General features: G+C 38.9%; 1 protein-coding gene across 4 annotated transcripts in view; it reads left to right on the forward strand.

The window, feature by feature from the left end:
- The window catches only part of ZFAND3 (zinc finger AN1-type containing 3), a 152,056-nt gene that overhangs the window by 112,075 nt on the left and 24,996 nt on the right, over window positions 1-14,985 (forward strand). For all 4 annotated transcript variants that reach the window (XM_040611660.1, XM_040611657.1, XM_040611658.1 and 1 more), the window contains one exon: window positions 11,792-11,962. In XM_040611660.1, the coding sequence (XP_040467594.1) occupies window positions 11,792-11,962 (171 nt within the window). The remainder of the gene's footprint in view (window positions 1-11,791; window positions 11,963-14,985) is intronic.

Genomic DNA, 14,985 nt, shown 5'->3' on the forward strand with positions numbered 1-14,985 from the left:
TTCTCATCCTAAAGCCAAAATACCAGCTACTAGGAAGAAAATTAACTCTACCCCAGCTGAAAATAGTACAGTACCTCATGCAGAAAGTGGGATTTGACATATGCTAGTGTGAATGGCAGAAATATGTACTAATTTAAGTAGATTTTGGTTATACAGGGGTGCATAGGTTATGAGAAACAAGCTTTTCCTTCCTTGTGGGGAGAAAAAAAACCACCCCAGTACAACAGAATTTAAAAATAGTAATCAAAATGTATATGTGGATGGGGAATAAGGGTCTCCTGGCCTGTATTAACCTCCCAGCAGGTGCTGAGGCACACATCTCTGTGTACCTCATAATGCTGCCAGCTATCTGAGATCACTGGCATGTTGTCAGTTCATTCAGTGCCAAAATTTTCAAGTCCAACATCCTAATAGAGAACATCCTCCAGGTACTTAAAACCCTGCTACCTTTAGTTATCCTCTTAAATCACCCAAATTCTTCTCTCTTATCCTTTGTGCTGTTCAGATATGCCCTTGAACCTTCCTTTTTCATTCTTACATCACCAAATAACCTGTCTACGACTGTTTTGATTACTTGTAAGTCCATTCCTCAGCTTTCACTTGTCTTTATTTATTTTTGCTGCTCTTGATTCAAATTTTTCGTCTGTTTTCATTTCCATATCCTGAATCCTATTATGGAAAAGTCCACATTCGAAATAGAACAACTTTGAGGAAATTGTGCTTAAGTGAAGAGGACAGGATGATCTTTTGGAGGAGTTCACATTGAATTGCAAGCCAGTAGGAAAATTATTTTGCATGTTGAATTAAAGGCAGCACCAGATGGTAGGAGAATAGTAAATGCTCTCTCTGGATTAGCTGTGCTGGGAAGAGTATAGCCAGAAGATCAAAGGAAGACATTTTTCCCATCTAGCTGGCACTGGAACAGGTACCAACAGAGGCTGCAAAATCTTAGGCTTTGAAAATTCTTGAACATTTTGAACCAGACCCTGAGCAACATAATCCAGCTCTGATGTTTACTCTGTATCAAGCAGGAGGCTGGACCTAGGTGACCCCCAGAAATCACTTCCAACTTAATTTTTTCAATGACACTAACAGAAAACTAATATGATCTGAGTGATTAAAGGTATTTAGTCTAACCTCAGTATCGTTCATGGCACTTAATGAGAGCTGGGGCAGGCAGGCTCTAGAAGTACAGGCCAGCGTTTAGTGCCTCAGGCGTTGCAGAGAAGAGCCAGCAGAGGGGTTCTTGGAAAGGTGGGAGAGTTGCCAATGCAAAGCGAAGAGCTGTGACAACAGCCTTTGCAGCAGGGTTCTTGGTGGCCATGAGCAGGATAAGCAAAGTGTGCTTCAGTAAAGAAGATACTCTCCAGTTCTGAAAAAATGTGTGCTGCTGTCCTTATCACTTTCTCACCGCTTTTTCTGTATGGTCTGATAGTTGGTTTTCAGTCTAGTCTGGGAATTTCTTGCCAAATACAAAATTGTATGTTTTCTAAGATCATTATCTTTTAAAATTCAGATATGACATCTTTGTATTGAAGTCTTAGGGAATTACGACAAAGTATTTATCTTCAAATTTGTTGAAACAGAGGAGTAAATATTTTATTCTTTATCTGTATTTTGCTTAAAATGAAACAAATTTACCTTTAATTTATTTTTTTTTTTTTGGTGGTTTCATGCCACGTTTAGTTTTCAGAACTATCAGGATCTCTGTGATCAGTTAACTGAGCTTTGACAGTAGGTACCTAGTTACTGTTAGAGAAGATACATCTATTAAGCTTACTTGGCAGTATGCTCCCAGCAGCTCTGAATTCCTTGTTTTCATTACTGGCATTCGCCCACAGACTGCTGGAAAGCCATTCCCAAGTAACAAGATTGCAGCTCATTGCAGCTTTAATAAACCATATCTCTATTAATTTCAAGAGCAAGGAAATCAGGGTTACGCATCTTACATTTCCCACCTACAACCCCTTCTTCCTAAAATGTAATAAAACTATATATTGGAACAGGATTGGGAAAGTTCAGGATTTGCTTTAATCTTGATTGGGCTTGCCCAATGGCAAGACAATATGGAGAATGCCATAAAGAACAGCTGAGATCATTAACTTCAGATCTGTGAGGAACTCTGCCTCCTGGCAGCTGAAGAATTGAATTGGTTTTAGCTCAGTGTGTTGCAGTCAGCACCTTGATCTGATCTGTACAGATCAGACAACTTTCTTACCAATGTGTTTCAGCCAATGATGCACAGCCTTTTATAGTTTTAAATTTGTTAACTTCATTGCACTGAAGGTTTTTTTAACAAGTTCAGTATTAAATAACTGGCCTGAAATATATTTAAAAACACATAGCCACTTAATTTGCTTTTTTTTTTTTTTTTTTAATTAAAACACATGTAATGTGCAGGGAGCTAAATGCATGATCCTGTTGCTGCTGTACTTTTTGATGTGAGGTTTCATCTGACTCTTGGTGAAGGCCTCTATTCTGACTAATGAGTTCCGACAGCATCAGACAGCTTTTAAGTACAAGTTTTGACTATTTTCCATTTAGCTATTAATTTTCATAAGGGCCTTAAAAATATATGGCAGTAATTTTAGAGTCTCTTGGAAGTATGCTGAAGTCTGCTGAGCATACGCAGGGGGAGGTGTATCATCTTACAAAGTGAGGGGTTTCATTTGTATGTTCACTGACTTGCAAACAAGTTACCTCTTTTTCCAAGTTATTTTCCGTAACATAAACTACAGGGAATAACTAATGAGACCAACATCTTGGAGCAAGGAGGGTTGAAAAAGAGCTGGATATAAGATACAAGACAGTGCATGTACTGTTGCATCCTCTGAGTTTCATTGATCTGTTCTAGCTCTCCCTCTGTGTAAATCTGGTCTTTGGTTCAGGTTCATGTCGATGCTTCCCAGATATCTCCGTTCAAAGCAGTAGGAGCTGCCCAGTAAACCAGCCTGACTTCTGATGTACTGTAGGCAGCAATCAGGTGTACAGAAACTGTCTTCTATGCCAGGGCTGGTTGATTTTTCCCCACAAAAATTGCTAGAAAAGGTAACACAATCAAAATACAAACTGAATTTTAAGCTTTCTTTAAAATAACTGAATCACAACCAAGTATATTTTGAAGATGGATTAGCTGTACATTTTAGAACCTACTCTTAATGCATTCAGTAAAATTTTTATCAAAATACAAGAGTTCTTAGTTTTTTTCCTTAAAATAAATCACTCACAGTCCTTGGAATTACAGTCTCTTATTGCAAGATTTCTGTTGCTAATGGCATCACTGAGGTTCTACAGTTAATGACAAATAAGTTTTTTAAAAGATAAATACTGGAAAAAAATTTTTTTCACTGCTAGCAGGCAAGAGTTCTTTACAATTCCTCTTTTGAATCTGTGTCTTAGCCTTGGAAAACCCTCATTACAGCAATGGGGGGAAGGATGTACTAGAAGAAACTTGGTATGTGAATGAAAAATAACAGAGCAAGTAGTTTCTGTATAGAAGTGGTTTTAGGCTATTAGTTTGAAGAATTACTTTCCTGAATACTGTATACCATCTGATCGATGAGAACATAGCTGGAGTATACTACTAGGATTTTGAAGCAGAGCAACACTGCTTATTTATGCACTCTTGAGCTGACTAGCGCATATGCAATATTTATGGCATTATCTACTCTTGTTAATCCAATATTAGAGAATTTCACAAAGCATAAGAGGGCTGTCATTAAAGTCAGCAAAAACAAAACTACGATACTGCTGAATGCTTTAGAATTTTCCATTTTATCAGAACCAGTGTAAGCTTATTTTTAATGTTTGTACATACATATTCATATATGTAAATATGTAGTTGAATAGTAACAAGCTGTCTTCAGGTGCTGTGGAATGGCCAGGATGTCCATGATTTGCCCTCATAACTTTTTCATCACGTATATTTCCCTGTTACAGCTTTTTTCGTCCTCCTTGTGTTTCTTTTCTTCCATTTAGCTATCTGTATTTGTGCATTGTTCCTTCACTTATTAATCTTGTTCTGATTATTCAGGCCATTTAGGATATCGTTTGTTCTCTGGGTTTCACTGTCACCAGAATCTGCCTTTATCCCTCTCCCAACCCTAACCACATGCCGCGAAGATACATGATTTAATAATGAGAAAACAAGTTCAAATTGACACCTGTAAAATATCTTTTTGAAAACTAGTGAGTTTAGTGCTGTGGTCTTTTTTTGTCTCCTGGCCCTTTCAAGGTTCGTTCTTTATAATAGCCTGAATATATGAAGGGCTCGAGATGCTGTTTGTCAGCTATTTAAAAAAACTTAACCATTCAAACCAGCTTCCCTTAATATCCTTAGAATAGAACAGAATCAGGCTTCTATAGTGCATAAATTGCCCCCAGTAATCAAGACAACGGGAGTTCAGTCTTGTGCCTGCAGACACTTGCAGTTGCTACCTGTGTATGATTTTGCTGTCAGCTGCTGTTTTTAAACGTGTTCTTCGGCTGTTTACCCTTGTAGCAAGAGATGGACAGCAAGCACCAGGCCAAGTGCTCCACAGGGTGGTCCAGCCTCTTCTCTCTTCACAAACTCATCTGTTGTTGTGGGCTCCGGGGGTTTACAGACTTGGCCCATTGGTGTAATTCAGGAAAGGAACCCCATTCGCCTAGTTTTCTTAAATAGACAAGGTTCTTCTTTCAGTCAGCAGCAATAGGAGTGGCCAGTGCCCCAGGAAGTGTTTCAACTAATTGAAGTGCCCTAAGTTAATCCACCAAAGGAACCGTACAGTACAGGTGCCTGAATACATTTAAATATGTACTTGTTTGCATCAATTTGGTATATAAATAAAAATGTTTGAGAAACAAATGAACATTTTTATTAACTCAAAGACTTGGAGATATCAGAAAATATAGGGGGGAGTAATTAAAGAATTTTAACTATAAAACATATGTAGTATAGGAGCCTAAATATGAGATGAAAACCAATTAGCTTTTCACTTAATTTAGCAATTGTAAAATGTATTGACAAGAAAGGATCATAGGCATTCTCACACTTCTCACTCTTCTCACACTTAGCTAAAATGCATGCAGTAGCCTATATAGTTCCCTGTTTGTTGTACAGTTTTCAATGTATGTTTCATTCATCTGTGTTCCTGGCACTAGATTCATCCCTTTGTTTCATTAGAGCTGGTAGTTAAGAGCCTCATTAAGTTACGCTGCAGTACAGTATACTTCCTGATGGATGGTAACACCAACAATACAGGTTCAGGGGAAAACAAAAATTATGAGTGGTAGGAAGGAGTTAGTGTATAAATTTTTTTATTATTATTTTTTATTTTCCCACCCATAAATCTCAGCATTACGGAGTGGCTGAGGGTGGAAGGGACCTCTGGAGACCGTCTGGTCCAACCTGCTTGCCCAGAGCAGGGTCACCTAGAGGAACAGGCTGGGGGCCGTGTCCAGTCAGGTTTTCAGCACCCCTGAGGATGGAGCCTTCACAAACTGCCCTGGGCAACCTGTGACAGTGTCAGGTCTCCCCAACAGTAAAAGAAGTGTTTTCTTATGTGTAAGTGGAATGTTACTAAAATTATATGTTTATGTGTGGTTATGCTCCCGCATTTTTATGTTTTTCTGAAATAATATGCTAGCAGTAATATATGCATTAATACTTATTCACACACACATGCATACGTATATATGTATATAGATATTTTAAAAATTTTAACTAGAGAGTGTTAAGTTTTGAAGTTTGGTGGTAAGAAACACAAATGAGGTGGATGAACATAAACCACTGGAGATGGAGGGCAGCTGCTGGCTTTCCTAAGGAAATAAAGCACCCATAGTTTGTCCTGCAATAATTTATGAGTCTCTTGGATTATTTTAATCAAATTTCAAAAAGGTATCATGGTTTTGAACACACTAATCTCACACACAGGTTTTATGAAAATGGGCAGGTGAATACTTGGAGGGGGTCGGTGTGTGCCACAGTGCAGATCAGTGTCCCAGTTTGAAGTGACCTGCAGCTGTGGCTGGCAGCCCCTACACCTCAGGTTGCTCTGGGGGGTGACTGGTGGCCAGGGGACCCACCTTGCCCTGTCAGTGTTTCGGGTTGTCCGGATTCAAGTCAGCTGGAGCCCCTAGGCTGGTGAGCCCCTGGGCTCAGCCACAGTCCTGTGCTGTTATGCAGTGTATTTGCTTAAGTATAGCACTGGACTTGTGTGCTCTAAGACATGCTGTCAGTTAGCTGGGTACACAAGTTTTGTGATGCTCTGGAGTGTTCATCTTTGTGTTTTACAAATGCCTGTTATTGCTGTGCTAGCAAAGGGCTTGGTACTACACGAGTCTGATGTTCCTTTGCTTTCCTCACAACGCATGCATCATGTGCCAACTCTCATTTGGGGAAATTAAGCTATGCTATTATTGAGCTCAAAAATTCTGCTTACACTCAAAGCAATATGAACGCTAAATTTCATTTCTTGAGGGATTCTTTTAGTGTTCATTAAAAATAAAAAAAGCCCAACACTTTAAGTCACTGTAGCGCAAGCCTTTTCCTTAATCTCAATTGCAAAGCAGGAAGGTGAATTTTTGGCAGATTTTGAAGCACATCAGTAATGTCTTGCATTTGGAATGTCTTGCAGCAACGCCTTCAATTAAGTATCTAAAACAGGCTAAGAGTTGTGGGTTTTTTTGGGTTTTTGTTTTTTTGGGTTTTTTTGTTGGTTAGTTGTTTTTACTCATTAGAGTTGGAAACAACTACTATTGAATGGTTTTGGTAATTGATGAGAAATAATAACTTCCGTAATGCAACTTCTGGGGCTTATTTGTAGTCTCCAGAATTATATCACAGGGAGCCTCCTGAGACAAAGCAGTGTCTGACGGGACTTGAGTTCTGTAGGAACTGTTCCTGTGTGGTCTCCCTACTCCACATGGTATAGGGACTATGAGTGTTAGTGCAGTTACTTTTAAACTCTGTGGAGGGGAAAAAATAAATTAGTGAAATGGTGATGCTAAAGGCACTGCAATGATCCTAGAAAAGAGATTGCATGTTAATTGTTACAAAAGGGTTTATGCAAGAATTTGAGACATCTATCTGTAGCGTTTTAAGAAAAATTGAGGTGAATTCACAAAAGAAATTAATTTCTTATGAGCATGAGTGCTTCCAAAAGTGATGTGTGCTTAGGTTTCTGATGCAGCTTTGAGATGCAGTCAGGATTGTGTGAGAGGGCAAGGTGATTGTCTCAGTGTACATATCAGTTTCAAAATAACTGTTTCCACAACATTACACAGCAACAGGGAGGAACTGAGGTGGTCACAATTGTCAAACTTGGCTCATAAGATGTTAATCTTGACTTTCTGTCTCTTCATTAATAGTCAACAAGCAGATGGGTTTTGGAACAGCTACGTTAATTTTAGGTTCATTTGAAGTAGAGGAGACAATTTTAAATGATGACTTTGGTAAATGTGATATGAAAGATTTGTAACAAGGCAGTTTCCTGTAGATGAAATTTCTAATGCATAGTCAACAAGGAGGGAATTAGGTAATGCCTCAGCTAAAAATGGAATAATGAAGGGAATAAAAAAGATCAACTAGAAACTGGCAACAAGATATTGCTCATCCTCAGTTCATCCCTGTTATGTAGTTATTGTGTGTGACTGAGCAAGTTTCTTCATGGACAGAGGTTTTAACAGCTTAAGCTTCCCTTAAAATAGTTTCAGAGGAGATGGCAGTGATGTTTGAGGGTTCATTAATTATTGCTCTTACTGGTGTTTTCACAGGCAGCTGAGATCATAAATGTCAGCCTGCCAGCGTGAGGGGCTCTTTATGAAATGAAAAAAAAAACAAAACCCTGAGAGCCTCAAGAGCTGTCACCAAACCAGAGATTAAACAGATTCCTCTCAATCTTGAAGCAAGTGGCAGTAGAGGAGAGCTCCTCTTTCTCTTACTACTCTCCCATCTCTTCCTTCCTTCTTCCTTCCCTGTTAAATTTTCTCAGCCCATGTCTCTGCAGGGCTTAGTGTCCCACCCCCTCCCCAAAATACCGCAGAGGAGCCGTCATGATTGTTAGTGAAGCCATGTACATGCAGCCTGCAAACTCCTCCATGGCAGGAGAGTTAAGAGTGGGATTCAGCTCTGACATCATTTATTTGGCAAATTTTGAGGGGAGAGCATGAGTTATGAAGACGAGAACAGTGACAGTGAGGAACAAATGTGAGTTTCTGTCCGAGACAACAGAATTTTTAAGAACACTACTCTGCTTGTTGTTTCCAGACAAGCCTCTAGTTTGTGTCTTGCTCAGCTGAATTGCTTCTGTTTCAAATGGGAGTTTGGCAGAGTCACCACAATTAGAAGAATCTATCATCAGATATAGAAGTATCCTTCTTTCATAACTCCAGAATAAAACTGCAGTGGGATTGTGGCAGTTGCAGTTACTCTGCTGAGCAATTTCTTTGTGAAATTTTGGGGATATCTCATCTCTATTGTTGGGGGTTTTTTTTCATTTCTACAGAAAGGTTTTATGATTTTTGACATCTGCAAGCACAAGGAAAGCATTCTTTATTCTTCCTTTTTTCTTTCCTCAGACTGGGTATTTGTTGGTTTAGGTGTAATGCTAATATGCAAGTTGACTGTGGAAAATGTTTCTTAAAGACAGAGCAAGAAGTAATTCTTGTTGCACGAATCATCCTTCTAAGGAAAGCCACTGTCAGTTACTGAAACAATCCTCTTCTCTGTAGCCATTTTTGATTGTTTAATAGTTGACACTGAGAATTTGCTCATGTGTCTAGTTGCAGCACTTCATCCTGTTCCTAGGGTGTTGAGGTTTTTTTTCTGCAATGCAGGTAGTAAAGCTATGCATGACAATTTCCTTTTGCTATCAGATCTCTGATTTAATGTTGCAAGATTCCAGGTGCTGGAAGACTTATTTTGTGTTCTGTATCGCTTGTGTCAGTATTGCGGAAGGCAACGCGATCTGGAAGACATGCATTGCAGGACTGAATGTGAAAGTTCTGAGTTCTGATCTATGCTTTCTCCCCCCTTTGTACTTGCCCATGAGAAGATGTAAGCATGTGTACTGTTGGTCTGGTTTTTAATGCATATTAGCTTGGGTTTGCATGTTCAAGGTGCTGTGCGGCCAGGCATCAGATAGCTGGTATTGTCCCCGAGGGGCTTCTTACCTCGGTGTTAACATTGTTTAAATTACGGCAAAAAGATACGCATGTTAAAAAATGAGATACCTAAATTTTAATTTCTATCATATTAACCAACTTATGTTAATATTCAATTAGTCATTACCAATTAACAGGAAATGTAAAATTAAATATTTTAATTATAGGACTACTAGCCTGACTGAGGGTAGCTATTTTTCTCATTAAAGCACATGGCTTCATTAACTGATTAGACACTGGGTGACTCATACACATGAATCCCTTATTTGGACTTTATTATAAGCAGACCACTATGGTTTCCATTGACTTAATTCAGAATGCCAGATTTGCTTCTGACAACTACCAGAGTGGCGTATGTTTCCAGAAGGAAAGATGTGTGGGAGGTAGCTATTTCAACACAGCACTGCGTCTGTCTCTGAGTAATGAATAAACTACAAACCATGTCGTTCCCCACCTTTGGCAGCAAGGTGGGCTGGCATAGGTTTTTGCTGGGTTACAGTACACAAGCTGCCTGTTGAAGGTGCACCCTACCACATTCAAGGCTAGCCTGCTCTTCAGGCACTCTAAAACCAGAGTCTGGGGGATAGGACCATAAGATATCCCTTGTTGCATGAGTTGGGATCTCGGTTCAGAGAGTTGGGCAGTTTTTTCAGAGGATTTTTCTCTTGGATCATCTTCTGCAGAGATTTAATTTAAGACAGGACTAGTTGCTCTATAACTGTAATAATTCATTATGTACTACTTACTTTTCCTTGTCAAGGCTCCTGCACAGCCAAGCGTGTAGAGGTGGAGTATGTTACCTACCAAATGTTTAGGCCTAATAGATGTATTTTGTAAGGTGAAAGGCACACATCAGATAAAATTATTGTAGATTAATAAAAACATCACCCATATACTCTGCAGAAAACAGTTCACTTCTCTGTGAAATGTGAGATTCCAAGACTTTGTTCTCACGGTAAAGTGAGGAGGGCATTTTCAGCATATCATAAGAGCACTATGACAGAATAGAGTAGACCCAAGTAAGGCAAGTTGTATATTTGTAATGGCTGTAGTAGTGGGAGTTCAACAACTGGAAAAACACTCTGAGACAAGGTCTGAAACACAGGTAAGAAAAGTGGGTTAGTTTATACTGTGTATGAGGAACCAGGGAAAGCTAATAGTGTCCCCTGGAGGGAGAGGCTAGCAGGTATTCCTGGTCTGACTTCATTAGCTGTTTGCTCAAGGAAAGTCATGGTGTTGATAAGCAGTGGATCAGATAAGATCATATAACTAATAAGGAGATGGGCGATGTTTTAACCACAGCAGTTATCTTTTCCTGGCTAACTCAGGACAACTAACATAGACTTGTCTTCCGTAAGCACAGGACACCACACAATGAAAACTTAAAATAAAGGTAAAAACACAACCAATAGTCTACTGCCTTGCCAAAAGGATATAGTTCTCTTGGTACTTGCTGGGTTGATGTCCTTTCAAAGTGGATTTAACTGAACTAATGCTTTTATTTTTCCTTGATCACCATTTTGCACTGGAACTGGCTGATTGCAGTAATGGCTTTCAGCAGTTCCCTTGCAACAGTACCACAAACAGTTTAATTTGTAGTACGGTTTGGGTAAAATGTATTTGCAGCTTCTATTAAAAAGAAATGGAGAACTGATTCTGCTATGCCCAGGTTTAGGAAGAGAAAATGTTTTTGCTAGCCTGACCTGACTCAGATTGCAGAGTGGCAGATCTGCTGAAATCCATTGCCTCTGACGTGCTGCAAAAATAAGGTTTGGGCATCCCACGTTCCAGTCAGTAATGTAATGTGCATTTCATGAGCTACTCTTGAGCCCTGTCCATTATACTGTCCAGTGTAAAAGGAAAAGAAAAAAAGGAAGCAGGGAAGGTACTATGCTACATGAAGTAACATTATCCTGAACATATCCTGAACTTCTTAAGGCTTTCCACATGCTATTTTCTTATAAATTGAAATTTATTAAGTTATTAATGCAGGTAGTATTCTGACTAATTCTTTAAAAATGGCTGAGCACTTTGAATTTATAGCCTGCATGTACAAGTTTGGCTTATTTTGTTTAGGTTTGTATTGGTGTATACTAATTTAATTTAAATCATTATCCATGTGGAAAGAGAGGGAAGCACAGTATGGTGCTTTCGTGTATTGCCTTCAGTCATAAGAGATATAATTTACATGCTGTGCCTTAAAAATCTCCCTCCTGCCCAGGGAGGAAATAGTTTGAACCTGCTTTCAGCTGCTTTTCATCAGCAGCCTACTTGTGCAGGGAGAACAAAGAAGGTGCACAGGAGAAACTAAATGAGATGACAGATGAAGTCTGTAATTGTTAGGGTGGTGCGTACTCTACATGTATCTCTATATGACCCAGCCATGGCTGGAAGGAAGCTAATCACTTCATTTTACATTCAGTAATTGCCAGCAGGAGGGGTTCTTCTAGGGAACAATGGTAATTTGTCCTTTACTTGATGCTCATTTTGATTGTTAAGAAAATGTGTATATGCAATAGAACGGGGAGTATCATGCTGCTTGGTGGTGACCCCAGCTGAAAGCAATATACCTTCAGTCTGCCCAAAGGGATGCCTCACCGAGGAAGTTCTAATATGTTTCCTAAAATATTTGTTGTGAATACAACAGATTCACAGTCGGAGAGTGAGGCTTCTCCTGTGAAACGGCCACGGCTACTGGATGACAGTAATGACAGGCCTGAAGAAACCAGTCGATCCAAACAGAAGAGTAGACGCCGATGCTTCCAGTGCCAAACAAAACTGGAGCTAGTACAGCAGGAACTGGGATCATGTCGCTGTGGTGAGTACTGAGTAGTGTCCTAATGCAGCCGTGCTCGGTTCCCTAACAGACAGAGGTGGAAATACAGAGAACACTTGAGGTTTTTTGTCTTTCAAAAATACTTTTAAACAGAAGCTATAGCTTCCACCGGTAGCAAAAAGTTATAATTAGTTCCTGTCTAATTTCCCCTTTAAAATGTTGGCCTTGATGTACTGCCTTGTCTCAAGAGATCTCAGATGTTAATGAATTTAGCTTCAGAAGTCCCTGTAAGGCGGGAGAGCATCATACCCACTTGACAGGAGGAGAAACACAAAGCACATCAGTAAATATGCAAAGATGACAGGGGTTTTACAGAGCTTAAAGGAACATAGGTTAGCATCTACATTCTGATTTTATAATTCTATTATTATTAAAAAGGTAAAACCCAAAAAAACCTCTAATTTGAAAATGTTTTCATTCTTACAGTTAGCTGTTGAGGGGAAGGCTTCTTGTTCACCATAAACTTAAAATCATCCAACCTGGCTTTTCCAGAGTTGATGACACTGTTCAACTGATTGAGCTGAGGATGATAATCTCATGCAGGCAGCTAATTTGGGGTTTCATATTACATGCAAATAATTTTTCTGAAACAATAATTAATAGGACTAGATTCCAGAGGAGATGCTTTTTCATCGTTCATCACTGGTTCAAATGTGCTCATCAGACCCAGTGATAACGCACATGGTAGTTTTACCTGCTGATTATTTTTTCATATAAGCATGTGTTGAAACCTTGCACTTGTGCTCTCTGACCATGCTTGTATTGATATGTTTGCAGAAGTTTGTTCAGTTACTTCATTGTGTCTCAGCAGGGGCATAATTTCCAAAAGATTTGCATAGATGATAGGTGCAATTCACATTGCACCTGTGAAACGTAGAATATTCTATTAAAATGTTTTCTGGATAGAAGGCACACCCTTGTGAGCAGCAGTGGGGAGAGGAAGGGTTGGCTAAGCTGGTTAGAAAGACCCAGTGAGTGAATTCTATACCAAATATCAAGCGAAGAGAAGCAATAGAAAGTTGCAAAGATTCCATGTTATACTTGTGTTTTTTTCTTCAGCACCTGTCTGTCTTCAGCCTTTAGAGATCAATGTTGTGTTGGGCTCTTTTGAATGTGAGGCAGGCTTTGTTTCAGATATCGGAGCCCTGCCATAGAACTAACATACGTTATCTGTGAAGCCACCAAACATGAAATCAAAAGCTGTAATGTTAAAATTCTTGTTACGGAAATCACATGTCTGGATACTTTGAAGTATCCAGTAACATTATTATCAAACTGAAGGAATTCAGCACTATCAATGACACAGTTTGGTATGGCTCTTTCTGCTCAGCATGGTAGAATCAGGAGTTTCTGCTTTTAGTCTGCTGCTGTCACATATCAAATGACTGAGGCTGCTCACAGGTACCTGACTGAAATAGAAGAATCCTCCCTAATATTGGGAGCAAGAGTTTTATAATCTTGGGTAGAATTGGAGAAAAGATGCCTTAGCAGTTTGTTACATCATTAATCTTTGCTACATTCTGCAAAGTTAGAGCTATGTAAGAGCAATGAAATTTTATTAGCAACTTTTAAAAGTCCTTCCATTGATAATTAATGTTTTTTAAATTATAAAATAAGACCTGCCCTCCCCGCCCCCTTTTTTTAAAAAAAAAAAATGAATGGCAAATATATCTAGTTGGTTCCTCTCAAGTTTTCATGAGGTAATTCCACAATTCAACACTGTTGCAATATAAATGTTGTAGGAATTATTCTTTAAATTATTTCTACTGGATATATACAGCTTTATGGAAATAGCCCTGTTAAAGTTCATAAAATTTGTTAATAAAAGATCAATATGAAACCAAAAAAAATATCGGAGTTCCTCAGCAATAAGTGAGGAAATGAAAATTTGCACTCCTACAGTGCGTAGTACATCCTATATAGTTTAAAATATGTGTAATAATCATTTCAGTTCCACGCACTTAATGACAGAAATTAGAGGCAGGAGTCTATTTCCATGTTCACAACAGGGCTGAAAAGACTGGAGATCTTTGGTTTATCAGTGCAGCTGTAATTTTTCATTAATGCTGTATTCAGTGTGTATGTGTTACCTGTAACAAAATGTTCTCATGTGATGTCAAAGTAGGCATACCCTGCACTACTTACTTTTAATAATCATATTAATAAAAGCAACCAAAACCGTACCACTGAGCAACACAGGTGATCTTGGCTTCACATCACCTGAACTGCTTTACCAGTGCTCATCAGCATGTAGCCTTTGTCATTTTAAAGCAGCTGCCTTTGCAACCATTCTCACTAACCTTGCCCTGCTATCTGTAACTGGGTTGCTTTAGGTCATGTATGACAAGCCAGATCACAAACCCTGGTGAGAGGGTGATGGGAAATGGGACAGAATAAATAAAATCTTTTTCATTTAGAAGTTTTCTAAATCCATATGTGATCAGGCTATCCTTTTTGTCATAATGTGAAGCACAGGTAATGATGCATGTTTAAGTGGAAGTGTTGGAAATACAATGAACTGGTGTAAAATAGGCATGTATATTCTTCAAAAGTAATGGTCAAGGTAGAACATTGTTTGATCTGGACTTTGGACCACTGCTATTAAATTCTTGGCGTCTTATTCCTTAACTGAAACAGTGGGGAAAAAACCCCAAGATGGAAAACCCCTCAACTTTAAACATTAAAAGAAATTCTGTTAGTCAGAATCAACAAAAGGGCAGTCACAATCTTTAGAAGGACAAATGTATGTGTTTGCTTGGATGTAAGGAAAGAGGATTAACCACATAAATACCATGTTGTTCCAAAGCTGTGTTTGAAACACTGTTGTTAAAATCCAAATTAACTCCACAGAGCAGCCATTTTATTGTTTGCTGTTACACGTGATCTTGTCTTAAAGTTCAAAGTACTGGAAATTATCTCCTTTTTTGGTGATGTGTCCTGGTGACTCTTCCAGTGAGATTTTTAGTGAGACATAGTGGAAAGAAAAATCTATACATACTGGACAA

Source organism: Falco naumanni, chromosome 12 (assembly GCF_017639655.2).
Source record: "Falco naumanni isolate bFalNau1 chromosome 12, bFalNau1.pat, whole genome shotgun sequence".
Classification (NCBI taxonomy): domain Eukaryota; kingdom Metazoa; phylum Chordata; class Aves; order Falconiformes; family Falconidae; genus Falco; species Falco naumanni.